This window comes from Canis lupus, chromosome 21 (assembly GCF_003254725.2).
Source record: "Canis lupus dingo isolate Sandy chromosome 21, ASM325472v2, whole genome shotgun sequence".
NCBI lineage: Eukaryota > Metazoa > Chordata > Mammalia > Carnivora > Canidae > Canis > Canis lupus.
In genome coordinates this window covers 24,591,549-24,612,408 of record NC_064263.1, presented here as the reverse complement: position 1 = coordinate 24,612,408, position 20,860 = coordinate 24,591,549, and the positions used below count along the sequence as shown (strand labels likewise).

Sequence of the window (20,860 nt, the reverse complement as noted above, 5' to 3'; positions counted from 1 at the left end):
AATGCAGGACTTGATCTCCGGACCTGGGGATCCAGGGGCAGACACTCAAGCACTGAGCCACCCAGGTGTCCTTTCTTTAGGGTTTAGTTCTGATCCCTCCATTTCTCCTTATGTAATACCTACCCTCCGTGCAATCTCATTCATTTTCCTGGCCTCAGTGACCATCGTTATATACTGATAACCCCCTGATATACATCTCCAGTCCTGATCTTTTTGGTTGAGCTTCAAACCTAGTATCCACTTGTTTACTGGACTTCTCCACTGGGATATTCCACAGGTGTCCTATACTCAGCATATAAAACTAATTGTAGAGGAACTGACATTTTTCTTTTTCTGTAATCCTCCCCACCTTTGAGCTAATGTTTAACTCTTCTTTGTCCTCTGATATCCATTCATTTACCAAATTCTATAGCTTCACCCCTTGCCTTACCCTCTTACCAGTGTGATCATGACGTTTTCCTGCCGAGAGCAAAACCCCTCAGTGTCTTTAAATCTAGACATAGTTTCTGTTGTTCTACTGCAGAGACAAACATAGAACCACACTACCATGAGGGTACCCAGGGTTATTAAAAATTCATACTTACTATCACCCCTTTTTATAACATCTTTATTGATGTTTTATTCATATACAATTTACCCTTTTATTTTTTTATTGTTTTTTAAAATTTTTATTTATTTATAATAGTCACACACACAGAGAGAGAGGCAGAGACATAGGCAGAGGGAGAAGCAGGCTCCATGCACCGGGAGCCCGACGTGGGATTCGATCCCGGGTCTCCAGGATCGCGCCCTGGGCCAAAGTCAGGCGCCAAACCGCTGCGCCACCCAGGGATCCCACAATTTACCCTTTTAAAGTGTACAGTTAAGTGGGTTTTAATATATTCAGTTATGCAATCATTACCACAATCAATTTTTGAACAATTTAATCGCCCCAAAAAGAAACTACCCGTTTATAGTCACTCCTCTTTCACCATCGCTCTAGCTCCTGACAACCACTAATTATTTCTGCCTCTATGGTTTTACCTCTTTGAGACATTTCACTTAAATGTAATTGTACCATATATGGCCTTTTATGTCTGGCTTCTTTCACTGAGCATGTTTTCGGGGTTTATCCATGTTGTAGCAGGTGTCAGTGTTTCATTCCTTTTTATTGCCAAATAATATTCTAATGTATGGATGTCACCCCCTCTTGATCCACTCAAGAAGTTTATCAGCAAGATAATGAAAGGAATGTTAAGGTAGTAACACCTTAAATCTGTGCTAACAAAGAAAATAATTAGATATTTGGGCTCCTGGATGGCTCAGTCAGTTAAGTGTCCAGCTCTTGATCTCAGCTCAGGTCCTGATCTTGGGTTGTGAGTTCAAGCCCTTTACCTGGCTCCACACTGGATGTGGAGCCTACTTTGTCTTTTGTTTGTTTGTTTGTTTGTTTGTTTTTAGGGTTTTATTTATTTGGGATGCCTGGGTGGCTCAGTGGTTGAGCATCTGCCTTCAGCTCAGGGCGTGATCCCGGGATCCAGGGATTGAGTTCTGCATCAGGCTCCCAGTGGGGAGCATGCTTCTCCCTCTGCCAATGTCTCTGCCTCTCTCTGTGTCTCTCATGAATAAATAAAATCTTAAAAAAAGAGAGATTTTATTTATTTGAGGAGGGTCTGAGTGCTTTAGTTGGTTACACGTCTGCCTTCTGCTCAAGTCATGATCCTGGGGTGTGGGATTGAGCCCCACATCAGGCTCCCTGCTCAGCAGGGGACCTCTTCTCTGTCTGCCACTTCCCCTGCTGTGCACATGCATGTGTGCTCTCTCGCTCTCAAATAAATGAAATATTAAAAAAGATTTCATTTATTTGAGAGCGAGAGAAAAAGAGAGAGAGAATGAGTGGGAGAGGGGCAGAGGGAGAGGCAGGGCTCCATCATACCTGGAATCATGACCTGAACCAAAGGCAGATGCTTAACAGGTTGAGCCACCCAGGTGCCACTGGGTGTGGAGTCTACTTAAAAACACCTTGAATGTTGCAAGAGAAATCCTGTAGAGGCTGAGCTCTGAAACCAGCTCTGCGTGTTAACCCTGTACCCATGGGCCCTGTAGCTCTGCTGAAGCTGATACCGAGCCCATGCCAGGTCTGCCCAATCACCTGACTTTCAGTACCCTCTCTTAGAGTATCTTCTTTCCTTTTGCAGATCAGTGGTTTGAGTGCTACATTTGCAGAGATTTTCTTGGAAATAATCCAAAGCAATCTTCCTGAAGGAGTCAGATTGTCAGTGAAGGAGGTAGGTGCTAGTTTGAGAAGAGGCCCCCTGGTGGCCCACTTGTGCTCAAAATATGGATAAGAGCATCTGGCTTTAGAAACGAGACAAAAATGTGGATAATAAACAGGAAAGGTATGCAGACTGGTATTATCGTGATCATTTTCCTAACTCTTCCAGTGCATCCGGGCTGATGCTTTATGGACCACAGGAGCTGAACTCTATCACAATATCCTGATGTTAGGAGTGAGCACGTAATTGGGTATAGAAAGAACATGATTTAAAATTACATACAGTATAATTAATGAAAGCACAAATAGGGAAATGTACTTTAAGGAATTTCCTGGATCTTCAAGGCCTGACTATAGCCTGACTGAGAAAAGTATGCCAATCAGAAGGAAGTTTGGCATGGAAAACTTGGAAAACATTAGGAACCTCAGCATAAATAGCTAAAGCCTTATTGTGACAGATCTACCAGGTTACTTTAGACTGATACCATTTGCTACATCCAGTTCTCCTTGTTGTGACTCCATGCTTGTTAATCCTCTTCTTATTATTTGGGTTTCACATATTCTGTATACAGGAGAAAATGTGCTGGTCATGATGACTTAAATATTCCAGTCCCTATGTCTATTATTTCCGATTGTAGATGGAAAATGTGGGCATTCTAAATGCTTCTAATGAGATACTTATAACATTTGACATTAGTTTTTTATAGTTGGTTTTCTCTCACCAGACCCTAAGTTCATTTAAGATGGAGGAGGTCTGATTCAGAATCCTAATACAAGTCGGTAAATAGTATATGCTAAATAAGTTAGTTGAATCTGAATCATTCTCTACAGAGCTGGCTGATGGATTTTTTTTTAATGTTGCCTATTTTTGAATAACTGAGAGCTCTGTAGTAATTCATATTTTCTTTTTCTTCTCCCCAGCACACTGAAGAAGACTTCAAGGGAAGATTCAAAGCTCGGCCAGAACTGGAAGAACTGTTGGCCAAGTTGAACTAGCTCATTGCAGACCCTTTCATGTCAGGACTGGTGATGTTGAGTGCCAAGGGGAAGATCTTCCTGGGTGGTCAAAGTTAAGCAGAAGACACTAACCTTTAGATATCATAACTACCCATCCCCATTAGCCAAGAATGCTTCCTTTCTTGTATGGAGGAGTGCTTGCCGATTGTCACCACTTTCCTTTGAGCTAACCGAAGACATCCTTCATCTAATAAAAATCTGTAGCTGATGGGTATGTGTGTGTATGTTAGAAGTCAGTCCACCCTGCTGATTTTTATTTTATTTTTTATTATTTTAAGATTTCATTTTTAAGAAATCCCTACGCCCAATGTGGGGCTTTATTTTTTTAAAGATTTTATTTATTTATTCATGAGAGACACAGAGAGAGAGGCAGAGACACAGGCAGAGGGAGAAGCAGGCTCCATGCAAGGAGCCCGACGTGGGACCCGATCCCAGGTCTCCAGGATCACGCCCTGGGCCGAAGACAGGCACCAAACCGCTGAGCCACCCAGGGATCCTCCTAATGTGGGGCTTTAACTCACAACCCTGAGATCAGGAGTCATATGCTCTACCAACTGAGTCAGTCAGGTGCCCCTGTGGAGTATCTTTAATGGATTATATTTTCTCTTTAGCACAGAAGCATGTTTCTCTTCAGTATTTCTCCAGTTAGAGTGATCTCATTCTTTTTTTTTTTTTTTTAATTTTTTATTTATTTATGATAGTCACAGAGAGAGACACAGGCAGAGGGAGAAGCAGGCTCCATGCACCAGGAGCCCGACATGGGATTCGATCCCGGGTTTCCAGGATCGCGCCCTGGGCCAAAGGCAGGCGCCAAACCGCTGTGCCACCCAGGGATCCCTGATCTCATTCTTTAAAGCAATCTGGCATTGAGTCTTTTAGTGAAACAGAGGATCCCATAAGTAAACTCCTTATGGGTAGAAGGCATAGGGATGGAGATTTTGGCTTTGTATATGAAAGGGACTCTCCAGAAAGAATCATGGTCTGTCTGTAGTGAAAAAATATTATTTTGTGGGTAGTGAGTGACTTGTCTTATTCAAGCAGATGTTACATAACTGCTAATTAGGGTTACCTGGAATGAGTTTAAGCCAAGAATTAAGGTTGATCTTGGTCAGACGTCAGAAAACTATTGCCTGTGAGCCAAGTCCTACTGACTGCCTGCTTGTTTTTTTAAAAGTAGTTTACTGAGGTGAAATACACAAACCACAAAATTAACCATTTTAAAGCAGATAATTCAGTGGTATTTAATACATTCACAATGTTACACAACTACCACCTATATTTAGTTCTAAAACCCCATTGCCTATTTATTGGAACAGAGCCAGAGTCATTCATTTACATATCATCTATGGCTGCTTTCACACTGGCAGAGTTGAGTGGTTGTGACACAGACTATAAAACCAAAACATTTGTTATGCGTCCTTTATAAAAATAGTTTGTCAAACTCTGATCTAAGTCACTGGTTCTCAAACTTAAGCAGGCATCAGAATGACCTGGGGGGCTTTTAAAACAAAAATTGCTGGATTCTGCTCCCAGATTTTCTGATTTAGTAGATCTTGAGTGAGGTCCTAGAATTTACATTTCTTACATGTTTTGCATTTCTTACATGTTCCCAGGTGATGCTGACACTTATGCTACTGGTCCAGGGTTACTTCTTTGAGAACCACTAGTCTAAGTGACCTGTAATGTTTTTCCTATTTTGAGCATTAGTGTGTTGATATTTTTGTACATAATATCATTTATTGAGCTAGGCCCCGTACAAGGTACTACATGAACTCTAATCCTTACACCAGTTTTTTAGGGTGTGTATATGAGTGTGCATGTGAATGGGTATCTGTGTGTGTGAAAGGTTATGTGTGAGTGAATGAGTGTGTGTGTATCTCACGTTTACTGAGCCCTTTATGCTATGTACTTTATAAAAATTATCGTTGAGGTTAATGGTATTAATCCCAGTTTTACAGATGGAAAAACAGGTTTGGAGAGATGTGGAGAGATGAAGTGACTTCCTTCTCCTTAAGGTACACATAGCTAGTAAGTGGCAGATCTTTCTCCCCTGTGCTCCACTGTTTCTGTGGGGTACCCCTACATAGAGGTCTATGGGAGCCCAGAGCATTCTTAGCAACTCAGCAGTTTCAGTCCTGAAGTTATTTTGGTTTCTCTGCCTTGGTCTCTAAAGGTAACAAGAGGAAACTCAGATTTTCTCCCAAGGTATAACACTAAAGGAGAGCTGTCAAGATATCAGGTATGCTCCATTAAAATGCTCAATTCAAATAAATAAATAAATAAATAAATAAATAAATAAATAAAAATAAAATGCTCAATTCACATTAAAGGTTTAGCAGGCCACTCCTTCCAAGTGAAGCCCACTGGGAGTGTGGGCAGAATTTTTCAGGTGAGGGCTGGTATTTTGGTTGTAGAATTATGCATTGCTGAGTCTCCTTTAGGGAAGATAAAAGAGAATTTGCTAATGGAGGAGTGTAATTTTGGAGCATGTATAGTGACATGAAGACAAAAAGATTAGAATAAACAAATGTTTACAAATATATACATACTGTCCCCATATCATATGGACTCCCATTTAGGAACCTGGAAAATAGCATTCTTTTCCAGTTAGTAAGCTGTGGAAGCAGGACACAGGATTCCCTAAACTGACAAGCTACTAGAGCTGAAGAACATTAGGACCCAGGCAGCCTAACACTCTCTTTTAGCAATATACATTAGGAGCCCAAGAAAGGCAGTGTTTTTACCCAAGGTCACAGGGTGCCTCATAGGCAGAGCTGGGAGTGAGATTCAGATCTCTTGACTCCCAGTCCATCCCTTTCTGTTACATCACTGAGGGATGAGTCAGGTTTATCTCTTAAATAGGAGGCAGCTGGGTTCTGTCACCTTGGAGCTCTTGTGTCACTGACCTAGTTGATGATTTATCCTCTCACCAGAGTCAAAGAGCTTTTGTTACTCCTTAGTCTGCCCTGAGATAAATGGGAATTGCTTTTAATGCCTTATTCTGGCAAGGAGGTTGGGAGATATTGTGATTGCTAGAACCTCAGAGTTACAAAACAATTATGAGCTTTCATCTTCTCTAGAGTGAGGTCCAAAAGGAAATGGACTTTCCTAGAATCACATGGCAGTGAAATCAAATGGAATGCAAGGTTGAAAATAACTTTCCCACCCTGCCTGAAACAACTTATTATAAAGCAAAGTCAGACAAAACTGGGCTATTCCTAGTTTCTACACTTACTAGTCTTAAGGCCTCAGGTGAGTTGTTTTAATCTCATAAACCTCAGTTTTCTGATCTGTAAAATGGGAATAATCCCTTTTTAGGAGTTTGAGATGGAGATAATATATATAAATGGGCTGGCAAGAGCACAGTAAATGTTAGATTAACTTCCCTTCTAAAATTCTTCAGCATACTTTTTAAAAAGTTTTCTTAAATTGAAGTATAATTTATATGTATAGTGAAACAACAGATCTAAAGTGTATCTCTGATTAGTTTTAAAAATGCTTGGCACACCTGGGTGGCTCAGTTAAGTGTCCGACTCTTGAATTCAGTGCAGGCCATAATCTCAGGGTCCTGGGATCGAGCCCTGCATCAGACTCCACATTCAGCATGAAGTCTGCTTGTCCCCCTCCCTCTGCTCCATCCCCTCTCCTAACTAACATCTTAAAAAAAATGCAGTCACCCATGAAACCTACACTTCTATCAAGATAACATTTCTATAACTCCAGAAAGTTCTTTTAAATTCCTTCAGTTATTCTTCCTCAGAAGCAACTGTTAATCTCATTTCTAGTGCCACAGATTAGTTTTGTCTTTCTAGTACTACATATAAATATCATACAGTATGTACCCTTATGTGTCTGACTTCATTTACCATTTTTATTTTAAATATTTTTTTTTTTTTTTATTCATGAGAGAGAGAGAGAGAGAGAGGCAGAGACATAGGCAGAGGGAGAAGCAGGCTTCCTGCAAGGAGCCCGATGCGGGACTTGATCCCGGATTCCGGGATCCAGGACCTGAGCCATCCAGGCTTCCCAATTTACCGTTTCATCCATGTTGTTGTGTCTATCAGTAGTTCATTCCTTCAGCATGCTTTTAGTTTCGAATGTCCCAGTTAGGGTTAAGCTGTGCTTAGAACCACTGTAATAACCTGGGGGGTAGGCAGGAGAGATGAAAGGGAAGGTCAATGGATTGGGATTCAGAACAGCTGGGTCCTGGGTGCTGGTTTTGGCTCCATCAATACATAACTTTTGGGATAATCTGTTATGGTCTATATTTTACAGATGAGATCATTGGCATAGGAGGAGGGAAAGAGACATGTCTGAGGTCACCGAGTTAGCCAGAGACAGCCAGAGATTGCTCCCGTTCACTCAATTCCTGGTTCAGTGCACATTACTAAGATTTTGAGAAATGGCTTTTTATGCAGATAAGTAACTTTCAAGAAGATTGAATGCCTGGGTTGAATGGACAGTCTTCCTAGGTAAGGCCAGCAGATTCTTCAGGTTCATGTTTTAGTCCCTTTCCTCTGATTCAGGATGCCTTGTTGGCCACCATGGAAGCCTGGAAATTGTCAGCTATGGATTCTGAAAGTGTATGTTTTAGTTGCAAAGAAAGAAATGGGATCAGGACATTTTGGCTATTCAGACACTGTAGCAAAGCTCAGAGACCCCTGTTTCTAGGGTATAAACTGTATTTAAGGAAGGAAAGCTCTCTGAGCACGAATGGGGTGTAACTAGAACTAGACCTGCTGGAAAGGCACTGCAGACAGAGGTGGCCAATGTGTCCTGTGCTGGTGTAATCTGTACTTTGATCTCTTTGTGGCATTTTTTTGTCTTCAAATGTCTGATCTCCCTGAAGAATCTGAAATGATCCATTTAGTTCTTATAAATCTCCCTGGAATAACTTTCATTCCCAGTCATTTCAGGTTAACTTGCCATTGAGACAGAACGTGCAGGCTCTGAAAGATGCCCAAGCTCCACAGAATGAAAACTCTTCAGAATACAGCTGCTAAAGAAGTAAAGAATCCCTCCCATTTCTGTCTGCTTTAAGTCCCTGCTGGAGCAGAGTAGGAGGCCCTATCATTCTATACAGTGGAAAGTATAAGGTTTCAACCTGGACTGGCTCCAGTTCTCTTTGGATTTTTAGTCAGCAGCCCAACAACACCCTGGCAACTTTACCTGAGGGAGGGAGAGTAGGAGGCATCTCTTATTACTCATTTAGTAAAACACATTACTGTGCACCTTTGTACTGAGCACAGGCCAAGTCCTCAGCCAAGGACCTTGCAGTTAAGGGCCAACTCATGAGTCGGCCCTGGGCCTGGTCACGGGGGGCATCCAGCCAAGAGGTCTCTCCACTCATCCATGTCACCAAGCCTCTGTACAGAGGTAGGTATAGATTGTTAGGGATGAGCATGGACCACCATAAGTGACATCTCACGGCTTTGGGCTCCAGAACTGAGAGACTAAAAAAAAAAACATGCCAATCTAGAACACTGGCAATGTGCACTGGTTAATCTTCTTTCTGTAAAGCACTTTATTTATTTTAAAAGACTTTATTTATTTATTAATGAGAGACACACACAGAGAGAGAAGGCAGAAACACAGGCAGAGGGAGAAGCAGGTTCCATGCAGGGAGCCTGACATGGGACTCGATCCCCAGTCTCCAGGATCACACCCTGGGCTGAAGGCAGCTCTACACTACTGAGCCACCGGGGCTGCCCTGTAAAGCACTTTAAAAAAAAGAGTAATATTTACATAGTAAATGTAGTTACTATTTGTTAAACATCATACTAGGCACTGGAAGATTATGAGAACAGAGAACAGCATAGACTTCTGAATAAGACACACTTGGAAGTCTGACCCCCAATCTAACCTTTATTTCCTCCTCTGTAAGGGGGAGTTAATGAGAAAATGTAACTGAGGAGAGTGCCTACCACACAATAATAATCAGAGTAATGGGCAACATTTAGTGAATGCTTACTAGGTACCAGACACTGTTTCTAAGGTCTTTACCAAAGTTAATTCATTCTTTCAACAAGTCTATGAGAAAGGTCTACATTTATTAGTTTTAAGGCCTATGAGGAAGGTTTTATATGCATTTTTACAGAAGGAAAAAAAACAGATCCTGTGATGTTATTTGCCCCAAATTACACAGCTAGTAAGTGGCAGGGTTGGATTTGAAAGCAGTATGTCAGAGATTGAGAGCAATTTTGGAACCAAACAGCCTGAGTTAAATGTTTCATAAATATTATGTAACATAATCTTTTTAATTTTTATTTATTTATGATAGTCACACACACACACAGAGAGAGAGAGGCAGAGACACAGGCAGAGGGAGAAGCAGGCTCCATGCACCGGGAGCCTGACGTGGGATTTGATCCCGGGTCTCCAGGATCGCGCCTTGGGCCAAAGGCAGGCGCTAAACCGCTGCGCCACCCAGGGATCCCAAATGATTCCTTAGTTAATTCTCTATGTCAAAAAAATAATTCTCTAAGGATGCCTATTAAATAGGAATTATCCCTACTTACTTGAGGAAACAGGTTTGAGTGACAACAGCATTCTCTTTGCCCAAAAGCAATCTGTGACCCACTCAGTGTTAGCTCCCTGTTTGAGGTGAAGTCCTACAAAACCTGCATTTAGCTGGTTTGGAAGCTGTTTCTCCTGCTAGAGAGGTCCTTCTGCCCTTCCTCTCTGCTAAAATCCCATCCACTCTCCCCACAGCTTATTATTTCTATTTTAATTATACAAATTAATATATAGATACATTCCTGTTGTAAAATATTTGAATATATAAGCAAATACATTCCTCACTGATGGAGTTTTACATTTTGACCATTTATTCATTATATAAACAATGCCGTAATGAACATAATAGTATATACATCTCATAAAAATATATTCAAGAGGGCTCCTAAAATAAGAATTGCTGTTGAAATAAATTATTTTATTTTATTTTAAAAAATAATTTATTCATTTTTTCATGAGAGACACAGAGACAGAGGCAGAGACATAAGCAGAGGGTGAAGCAGGCTCCATGCAGAGAGCCCAATGTGGGACTTGATCACGGGACTCCAGGATCACATCCTGAGCCAAAGGCAGACGCTCAACCGCTGAGCCAAGCAGGCATTCCTTAAGTTTTTATTTTAAGTAATCTCTAAACCCAACCTGGGGCTAAAACTTATGACCCTGATATCAAGAGTTGCATGCTCCTCCAACTGAGCCAGCCAGGAGACCCCTGTTGAAATATTTAAAATATTTATAGATCCAGAGGCACCTGGGTGGCTCAGTCAGTTAAGTGACCAATTCTTGATTTCAGCTCAAGTCATGATCTTGGGGTCCTGCAATCAAACTCTGCATGGGGCTCCATACTAAGGAGAGAGTCTGCTTCTCTCCCTCTGTCCCTCCCCTCACGCACATGGGCAGTCTTTCTCAAATAATCTTTAAAAAAAGATAAAATATTTGTAGGTCCCACCAAATTGTCCTCCAATAGCTTTACTAATTTATTATCCCTTCAGTAGTGTGACTGTGCCTGTTCTTCATCCCCACCAATTATGGTCATTATAAATACTTTTAATTGGGGATCCCTGGGTGGCTCAGTGGTTTAGCGCCTGCCTTTGGCCCAGGGCGCGATCCTGGAGTCCTGGGATCGAGTTCTATGTCGGGCTCCTGGCATGGAGCCTGCTTCTCCCTCTGCCTGTGTCTCTGCCTTTTTCTCTATGTCTATCATGAATAAATAAAAAAATTAAAAAAAAAATACTTTTAATTTTTGTCAACAGAAGTAGCTAATACTACTTTATTTAACTTTGTTCAGTTTTCAATTGGGCTGTTTGCTTCTTACTGATTTCTAGGTACTGTTTTTTTTTTTTTTTAGAGAGGGAGAGAGCAAGCGAGTGAGCTGGGAGTGGAAGAGCGGAGAGAGGCAGAGAGGGAGTGAGAGCTGGGCGTGGAGCCCAAGACAGGGCTTGATCTCAGGACCTTGAAGTAATGTATCCTTCATCATTAAAAGGTCAACCCAACTAACTCCCTCCTTTCAGATTCTCAGACACTGCTCCCTGATGACCCACAGCAATGAACAGATGGTGCCCCACAGAGATTCACCTCTCTATATATGTACCCAGTCATCCCATTCTAATTGAATTTTATTCTCCTTTAAGTTAGTATTCCTCATATCTTCTCCCCTCTTTTCTCTTTCTCTCCTCCACATAAACACTGAAAGTCGTTTTAGGGCCTACTATACTTCAGATCTGTGCTTCTAATATATCTGTGCTCAAGAAATGTTACTGATGTTGATGAGAGCATATGCCCCTTTATATTCCAGCTTCTATGGCAGGAGTCACTCTTCCAACTCCCTTCCTACTCTCAAATGCCTTACAGGGTTAGGCAAAAAGTAACAGAATGGGCAGTCTAGTTCCATGGAAGGAAAATGAGAGGCTATGGCAACTGTTATCAACTAGAAAACACAACCACCTAAAAGAGGCATCGTTACTCGGCTCCAGTAAATTGTTGTCAAGTAGGAATATAAGCTCCATGATAGCTTCTCCATTTTTTAAAAGCTGAAAACCTGTATTTTATGTTAAATGTGCTTTTTTTTTTTTAAAGATTTTACTTATTTACTCATGAGAGACATACACAGAGAGACAGAGACATAGGCAGAGAGAGAAGCAGGCTCCATGCAGGGAGCCCGATGTGGGACTCGATCCCAGGACTCCAGGATCACGGAAGGACTTCATGTTTAACTAAAAGGCATATACACTGCGGCGCCTGTGTGGCTCAGTCAGTTAAGAATCCCAGACCTGGGGCAGCCTGGGTGGCTCAGCGGTTTAGCGCCACCTTTGGCCAAGGGTGCGATTTAGCGCCTGCCTTTGGCCCAAGGCCTGATCCTGGAGACCAGGGATTGAGTCCTGCATCGGGCTCCCTGCATGAAGCGTGCTTATCTCCTCTGCCTGTGTCTCTGCCCCTCTCTCTCTCTCCCTCTATATCTCTCATGAATAAATAAATAAAATCTTAAAAAAAAAAAAAAAGAATCCCAAACCTGGGGATCACGCTCAAAGGCAGATTGCTCCTGAGCCACCCAGGAGTCCCTAAATGTGCCTTTTAAATATCAGGTCAACATTGTGTGTTTGCTGGGTTGTGAGCAGGTTGAGGTCAGACTCTGTATCTGTCTGGCATATAAGAGGCACTCAATGTTATTTTCCCATTTGTTTTCATTCCATTAGACTGAATGAAATATCCACATCAACTAATGAAAGATAAAGGCACTTACATGATAGCTAGTAATTAGTTATTCTAATATTTTATTTCTATCCCTCAAACCAGACTAAGTAACATGAAGGAAGAGATCCTATTATTCATCACATGAGATCATATTATTCACTCACACAGTACCTGGCACATGGAAAGGTCTTAGAAAAACTTGCCAGTCATGTGTTGAACCAATGAATGAATAAATGAAGACTCGATTAGGTAATCAATTTACACTTAGACTGTTAATTTACTTTTAAAAGTAAACATCCATGTAATTAGTTAAGTACTTGGCACACTGATCCAAGATGTAGGATAAGAGAACATCCCTTAACCCCACTCTTTGTTTTACTTGTCAAGTATCAGTCAATACTTAATATTGGTAGAAAATGATGGGTGAGGATATGTGGGATCTCACAATGAAAATATGACACTCTTTACAGCAGTCATGTCCAAACCCATGGCTGCCTGGCTTTCAACGTTAGTCTTGGGCAAAGAAAATCCCCGAGTTTTATACCTCTTGGCCCACACTTGGACTGTTTAGGACTTCTTCCCATGGTCTCTCTGGATGCTAGTTTTTGGAGGTCCATTCTCTGGGGTAGGTGTTTTGGGGTCTCAGTGGTGGGCACTGCCTTGCTCTTTCCTCCTCTGCAGCTCCTCCCGCCGCCTTGCCTGTTGTTCACTCATGCAGTCCCTGAAGGCCTGTACCTGTGGCTGACAATGTCGCCAGTCCTGGTGTTGGGCCATGCACTCCTGTACTGCATAATGGGAAGCAGCACAGCCAGAACGGGAGATCAGCTGGTCCAGCGGGTCCTCTTCCTCATTCTCCTTCTTCACCTGTCGGGCCCAGGTATGGCCTTGAGTTGACATCTTTGGGAGTCTCTAGAGTATCGACAAAGGCAAAGTCAGAGTAGGGATGTGATTATGAGGTTCCACTACTATAAATAACACTGACCAAACTGCACTGTTATAGCCTATTTATGCATCTGTCTCCTCTTGGAGACTGTAAGCTTATTTGAGAACAGGTACTGGGCCTGATTCACCTTGGTGCCATCAGCATTAGGTCTGGCAAGAGAGCAGATCTGCAAAATGGTTTGAATTCAATGGAATGACATAAAGTATATGAGAATGTTTAGCACAGCACTAAATAAGCTTGAATGGATTCTGCTAATGGAATTTGAATTAGATGAAATGTCACCTTTTTGGAGCAGCTGTCTTGGATCAACCCCAAAAGAATTAATATTTTTTTTATTTTATTTTTATTTTTTTAAGTTTTATTTATTTATTCATTCATGAGAAACACACACACAGAGAGAGAGAGAGAGAGAGGCAGAGACACAGGCAGAGGGAGAAGCAGGCTCCATGCAGGGAGCCCGACGTGGGACTCAATCCCGGGTCTCCAGGATCACGCCCTGGGCTGAAGGCGGCGCTAAACCGCTGAGCCACCCAGGCTGCCCTAATCCTTTTTTTCTTTTAAAAAAGATTTTATTTATTTATGCATGAGAGACACAGAGAAAGAGGTACAGACATAGGCAGAGGAAGCAGCAGGCTCCCTGCTAAGCAGGGAACATGATGCAGGACCTGATCCCAGGACCCTGGGATCACAACCTCAGCCAAAGGTGGACATTCAACCACTGAACCACCAAGATGCTCCTAATCTCTCTTCTTTTCTCCTATCAGCCTTTTCCTATAGTGGGAAAAAAACAGTTTAACACTTGGCAGAGTACCCAAATATGGGCAGGATTTGACATATAGGAGGAATGGAGAGTTCAGTGTGGCTGTAGAATAGTGTGTGCATGGGCCAGGGCAAGAGATGAGCCTGTGAGGTGAAAGTGCTTATTGTGAGGTCGATTTGCCCAGACTGTGTTGCCAAAATCATCTGCTTCAGAGCACCCAGCAGAAAGTGCCCTATAGAAAGAACTTGAGAAAGGTTTGCAGGGAAATAACCTCAGCCATTATACAAATTGCACCATGAAAGGCTTTAAAAGAATTAGCACTCTAATGCCTTTCCTGTCTGTCTGACTCATTCAACAAATGATCATTGAGTACCTACCATATGATGCACTATGCTAGAATTGAGGATACAGGAGTCACCAAGCCCAATTTAGTTCCTGCCTTAATGGTATACAATCTAGACAACAAATATGTTACTACACAGTGTGCATAGATAGCTAAGGTTGGGAACACACTGGAGGACTACCTAATCCAGACATGTTGGATGGGCAGGGCAGGTTTCCTGGAGGAAGTGATTTCTAAACTGAGACTTGAAGGATGAATAGGAAGTTGGCCAGAGATGGGGAGAAGGAATATTCCCAGTCAATGGACAAACAGTGTCAGGAGTTGAAGACAGGATTTGATACAGGAGAGGAACTTAAAGTTCTGTATGACTGGAGAAGAGTGTATAAGGAGAACTGTAAAACAAGTGAAACTGGCACTATGAGAAAGTATCTGATCATAGCAAGGTCTTGTTGGCCATGTTAAGCAATGGGAAATTTACAAGGATTTAAGGACTCCATAGTCCTACCCAAAACCCATTTACTTTGGAGGCAGTATAACCTCAAGAAGGAGAGAGGAAATAGGTTGGGATTGGAAACCTAGTCTTGTTACTGACTCACTGAGCGACCTTAAAAAAAAAATCACTTCATAACCTCTCTTCAAAAATAGTGTCTACCTCACAGGATTGTTGATGATTGAATGAGCTAATGGACGTTAAGAAGCCTGCCACGTTCAATGAGTTTTTATTACTGTACAGATAAAGTGCCCTGGATTCTAAGACATGACATCCAGCACCATGTCTTACTATACCATCTTTTTAGCTTCCTCCTTAATGATACTTAAGTCACAAAATTAATGTAAGGATTAATAAGATAATGTACGAAAAGTGCATGGACGACAACAGGGTTCAATAAATGCTACGGTACTCTTTCCCCACCATATCTCGCCTTCAGCCTTTCCTGGAGTAAAAAGAGGAAGACCCATGCTTGAAGATCAGGGCAGGCTACATGGTGGCAGCTGGCCTGGACGAGAGAGGCATGGAAAGCAGAGAAATTTAACTGTCCAAGTCACCAGCAGCTACGCTCCTACTTTAACGCATGCGCATACGCGGTAGCTAGCCGCACGCCGTGCCTGCTACGCCTTACCGCGCAAGGACGCTGTACGCGGTGCTCACCGAACAGGTTGGACACGAGAATTCGGACGCACGTTTCTGCACGTCGGCCCCCGTTTTGCAAGCAGTTGGAACTCTTCCGCGCCCCCGACCGGAAACCAGCCGCCGCTGGGAAGCCGAGTACGGAAGTGGGAGGAGACGGGTCCGCCGCGCATATTCATTGGTGGCCTCTCACTATAGATCCCGCCCCCAGGCCGCGCCGCAAGCCCCTTTGGCGACCCACTTCCGGCAAAGGGCGGAACAGGCGGGCAGGTGGAGGCGGGGTTAAGATGGCGGCGCCTTTGAGGATTCAAAGCGACTGGGCCCAAGCTCTCAGGTGAATCAAGGCCCACAGCTGGGACGGAGGAGGGTAACGCATGTTGTCTTTGCGTTAAGGAGGGCTTTCCCCGGTCCAGGATAGGGATTACCTTCGTCATTTGTTGAGGGATCAACAATGTAGCAAATGGTTTTCATTCTCAACAGAGCTGCCCTGAGGCCAAGGGAACATATAGATGTGCATTGTGACCCGAGCATCAGAACTAGGATCAATGCGTTGGAGAAAGACAGGAAAACTGGTAGGCAGGAAGACTCTTGGCCGAGAAATCATAGGCGTTTAGCAAATATTTAATGGTCGTCAATTCACAGGTCCTAGTACTCCACCACCTCCATGTTGTCTTTGAGTGTATGATGGAATCTTTGTATCGTCCTTGGACCCCTAGTGGTACGTTGGACATATTGGACACTTCTATTCAGGAAACAGTGTAACACCCACTATGTCCATGCTCTATGCGTGTAGAGTTTAGATGAGTAATCTAAATTTAAAGCGTGGCTCCTGCCCTCAAGAAGCTGACAGCTTGGGGCAGCCCGGGTGGCTCAGCGGTTTAGCGCCGCCTTCAGCCCAGGGCGTGATCCTGGAGACCCGGGATCTAGTCCTACGTCGGGCTCCCTGCATGGAGCCTGCTTCTCCCTCTGCCTGTGTCTCTGCCTCTCTCTCTGTCTCTGTCTGTCATGAATAAATAAAATCTTAAAAAAAAAAAAAAAAGCTGACAGCTTAATTGGGAATGCACAGCAAACCACCTCTTTGAAACGTTGATTGATGGATACCGTGTAAGTTATTACTCTGTGCACCAGGATCAGTACGGCAGTGCCATGAATGGCAACTATGAACATTATTCATGTTCATAGTTATTACTAAGGGATTTTTTAAATTGAAACGGTGAAGATGAATAAAGCATAGTTTTCTGAAGTTCAGAAAATTACACTTTACTATGTGAGCTAAAATAAAATACACATTGCTTACTACACAGAATGTGTGATAAGTAATGCAGGAAGAACAGATATTTACTGAGGGCCATGGTGCCTATGGGAGAATGCAGGAGAGGAATCAGAAAGCAACATGTCCAAGATTTTGCAGTCAATAAGTGATTGTTCCTGTGAAACTCAATCTTTTGTCTTAAAAACGTAGGTCTTTTTCACTATACCCTAAAAGTGTTAGGGTGATGAGATGAGGATTTTGATGATTGGGAAGTGCATTCGAAAACCTGTAAAAAGTCAGTGTGAGGGGGATCCCTGGGTGGCTCCGCGGTTTAGCGCCTGCCTTTGGCCCAGGGCCTGATCCTAGAGACCCCGGATCGAGTTCCGCGTTGGGCTTCCTGCATGGAGCCTTGCTTCTTCCTCTGCCTGTGTCTCTGCCTCTCCCTCTCTCTCTCTCTCTCCCTCTCTCCCTCTCCCTCCGCCCCCCCCCCCGTGCTTCTAATGAATAAATAAATTTAAAAAATGTCAGTGTGAGTTGGTAGAATGCAGACATTGTGTACTAGTCTCATGTTTCAGTTTTAGCTTTCCGGGTAGCTAGGTGACCTTGGGGAAGTCATTTTTTTTTTCTGATCCTCAATTTTATCTTTAACATGGGGATATTAAAAGGTATATTGTTAAATTGTGAAGATTAATGATACTGTTTGCAAAGTGCTTAGCACGGGGCTTAGCTTACAGTAATCCCAATAAATATCTAAATATAAAGCATTCTTGATTTTTCAAAGCTGTGTAGCTTATAAATGAATAATGAACTCCTTATTGTTGAAATAATTTGAATATTCATTTAACCAATAGATATCTATGTATTAAATACTTAATCCATGACTAGTTCTTCATTAAATAAAGTTTGTCTTATAATCTGTCAGTGGATGATGAGATATTAGGCTAGATCATACTTATGTACTGTCCGGACTAAAAATTATATAATCTTTCTCCCTTGCACCAGTGGCATCCTTTTCAGCATTGAATGAACCTAATTAGTCTTTTGTCTCTCTTCATAGGAAGGATGAAGGGGAGGCCTGGCTGAGTTGTCACCCTCCAGGTAATATCCATAAACTCAAATTGCGATGCCTTCCCTGTAGAGAAAGGGGATTTACTACCCTTAGAAGAGAGCCTCATAGTTTCTCTTGGCTCAGACTCCTTGTACAATGTTCATAGTTTTCAAATGTTCTTGAGCAGTTTATGTGTAGGATGTCTTATTTAGCCCCCATCACTGCAAAGTAGTGTTCTCCTTAAGCAAATTGTCTAGATTACTGAAAGTTAACTCTTGGCTATGTATTATGTGTATATACTGTGGAAAAATGCATATATGCATGATGATCTTCAACTTTCATTCTGGAAGAATTCTATTTCATAGTAAAACTGAGTTTGAGATCACTCTAGTAGCTTTTTTTAAGACATTCATTTATTTTAGATGGAGAGAATGAGGGCAGCAGAAGAGGGAAAGGGAGAGAAACTCAAGCAGACTCTGCACTGAGTACAGAGCATGTCTCAGGGCTCAATCTCATGACCCTGAAATCACGACCTGAGCCAAAACCAAGAGTCTGGTGCTTAACTAACTGTGCCACCCAGGCGCCCCTCTATTAACTTTCTTACAAATGCTGTATTTTTAAATCTTTGTACCTAGTTTTTAGCTCTTGAGCATATATTCCCTCCCAAATTAGGTTCCCATGCTAGGGCTTTTTCCACTTCACCTCATTTTAACATAAGAACGTTTTTTTCTTTCGTGAACCAATTTCATACCATCTATACAGATGCCTGAATTGAGTCTTCATGGAGAACAGGATTAAATTCTTATTATTTTCTTGAGAAATGCTTCTTTTGTGCTATGTAGGGAAACCAACTTTGTATGGCAGCCTAACTTGTCAAGGAATTGGCCAGGATGGCATTCCAGAAGTTACAGCTTCAGAAGGATTTATTGTGAATGAGATAAACAAGGTAGGTTTTTATGCCTTGTAAATGACACTGAGTCCAAAACTAGGGTAGTACCTATATATTTACTTTAAATATTTATACTATTATTTATATATGTATCATCTTTATTTGTATAGTAAATAATTTTTACTGCCTTTGAATGGTAAGAGTTTTTTTTTTCTTTTGTAGCTACATATACTTTGAGATACATTTATTTATTTATTTATTTTAAGATTTTATTTATTTATTTGAGAGAGAGGGCAAGCAGGGGGAAAGGCAAAGACAGAGGGAGAAGAAGACTCCTCCCACTGAGCAGGGAGCCTAATGTGGGACTCTATCCCAGGATCTGGGAAATGACCTCAGCCAAGGCAGATGCTTAACCGACTGAGCCGTCTGGGCCCCCTACTTTGAGATACTTTTAGTTGCGTTCTTCCCTTGTATCAGTGCTGTCTAATAAGATAAATAATGTGAGCCACATATGTAATTTAAAATTTTCTAAGAGCCACATGAAAAAGTTAAAAAGAAACAGGTGAAATTAATTTTACTAATTACTTTTTAATATAATAGATCTGAAATATTATTTCAACCTGTAATTAATATTAACAAATTATTAGTGAGATATTGCACTTTCCTATTTTCTTAATTGAGTTTTTTAGATCGTGTGTATATTTTACATTTATCACACATCTCAGTTCAGACTCCTTTTATTGAAAATACTTGATAAATGTATTTAGGTTCTATACATTTACAGTTGAGAATATAGATTCACATACCCCAGTAGTTCCAAATTTACTTAAAAAGTTTTCCAAAAACTGAGGCAAGTATCAGTTTTTTTTTTTTTTAAAGGTATAGTTAATTCATTTTATTATTTATTTAGTTAGTTAATTCATTTTATTTTATTTATCTATTTATGATAGTCACACACACACAGAGAGAGGCAGAGACACAGGCAGAGGGAGAAGCAGGCTCCATGCACCGGGAGCCCGACGTGGGATTCGATCCCGGGTCTCCAGGATCGCGCCCTGGGCCAAAGGCAGGCGCTAAACCGCTGCGCCACCCAGGGATCCCAAGTATCAGTTTTTAAATTAAATTTTAAATAAAATAAAAAATACAGTTCTTCATATGTACTGGCTGCATTTCAAATGCTCAATGATCTAATGTCTCCATTATCTACCATTATTGGACAGTATAGCCCCCCCCTTTTTTTTTAGGATTTTATTTATTCATGAGAGACACACACAGAGAGAGGCAGAGACACAGGCAGAGGGAGAAGCAGGCTCCATGCAGGGATCCCGATGTGGGACTCAATCCCGGAACTCCAGGATCATGCCCTGGGCTGAAGGCAAATGCTTAACTGCTGAGCCACCCAGGCACCCCAGTGTAGCCTTTATAATGCCTTTGGCTAGGCCTTGAGGAAGACCTACATTAATAGTACTTAATAGTTTTTCTTATTGGTCTTGAGGTGGGTAGACAGCCAAACTAAATATTTGCAGAACCCATAATCTGACTTTCCTTACACATTCTGCCATCAGTATGCTCTGGTGGGTGAGATGATTCCCAAAGCCTTTCTTTCTTTCTCCTTTTCTGTGTAATTAATTTTTTTTTAGTTATGAAATATTTCAGGTATACTGATGAGAATAGATGATACTGATTTTAAACATTCATTTATTGCCCTCTGCAAGGCAATAGGCTATATGTTATTTCATATATTTTGCATTTGTTTTTCATAAGCAGCTATGGTATTGTAGAAAAATGTCAGAAGATCTGAGTTCAAGTTTTAGTTAACTCTGACACTAGTAATATGATTTTGGCCAAATAACTTTGTTCTTTGAGCCTCAGTTTCCTCATCTGTAAAACAGAGATGATACTCTATGTATAGGCTGATTAACAGGGAGTGAGATTGCATATGAATGAAACTGTAAAATCTTACAAAAGTGAATTATTATTATAATAATCTTGTGGGATTGACATTTTAAATTTCCATTTTG

The 20,860-nt window shown here is 41.6% G+C and overlaps 3 protein-coding genes across 17 annotated transcripts in view; 2 read left to right on the top strand and 1 right to left on the bottom strand.

Annotated features, from left to right (window-relative positions):
* The window catches only part of MRPL48 (mitochondrial ribosomal protein L48), a 100,482-nt gene extending 97,003 nt beyond the window's left edge, over nt 1–3,479 (top strand). For all 7 annotated transcript variants that reach the window (XM_049098901.1, XM_049098898.1, XM_049098897.1 and 4 more), the window contains 2 exons: nt 2,178–2,267; nt 3,176–3,479. In XM_049098901.1, the coding sequence (XP_048954858.1) occupies nt 2,178–2,267; nt 3,176–3,250 (165 nt within the window). In that variant the 3' untranslated portion in view covers nt 3,251–3,479. The remainder of the gene's footprint in view (nt 1–2,177; nt 2,268–3,175) is intronic.
* The window catches only part of LOC112667441 (cytochrome c oxidase assembly factor 4 homolog, mitochondrial), a 39,776-nt gene extending 23,971 nt beyond the window's left edge, over nt 1–15,805 (bottom strand). Inside the window, exons 1-2 of one of the 6 annotated variants that reach the window (XM_049098904.1) lie at nt 15,672–15,805; nt 13,211–13,384 (exon numbers count right to left, since the gene is read on the bottom strand). In XM_049098904.1, coding sequence (XP_048954861.1) covers nt 13,211–13,372 — 162 coding nt within the window. In that variant the 5' untranslated portion in view covers nt 13,373–13,384; nt 15,672–15,805. Of the gene's footprint in view, nt 1–12,343; nt 13,385–15,434; nt 15,576–15,642 lie in introns of those variants that run through there. The other 5 variants (XM_049098903.1, XM_049098902.1, XM_035703833.2 and 2 more) reach the window with 5 other exon arrangements.
* A 68-nt stretch (nt 15,806–15,873) lies between these two features.
* PAAF1 (proteasomal ATPase associated factor 1) overlaps nt 15,874–20,860 on the top strand; it is a 41,086-nt gene continuing 36,099 nt past the window's right edge. For 3 of the 4 annotated variants that reach the window (XM_025459036.3, XM_025459035.3, XM_049098890.1), the window contains exons 1-3: nt 15,874–15,984; nt 17,960–18,000; nt 18,793–18,896. In XM_025459036.3, coding sequence (XP_025314821.1) covers nt 15,938–15,984; nt 17,960–18,000; nt 18,793–18,896 — 192 coding nt within the window. In that variant the 5' untranslated portion in view covers nt 15,874–15,937. Of the gene's footprint in view, nt 15,985–17,959; nt 18,001–18,792; nt 18,897–20,860 lie in introns of those variants that run through there. The other variant, XM_025459037.3, reaches the window with a different exon arrangement.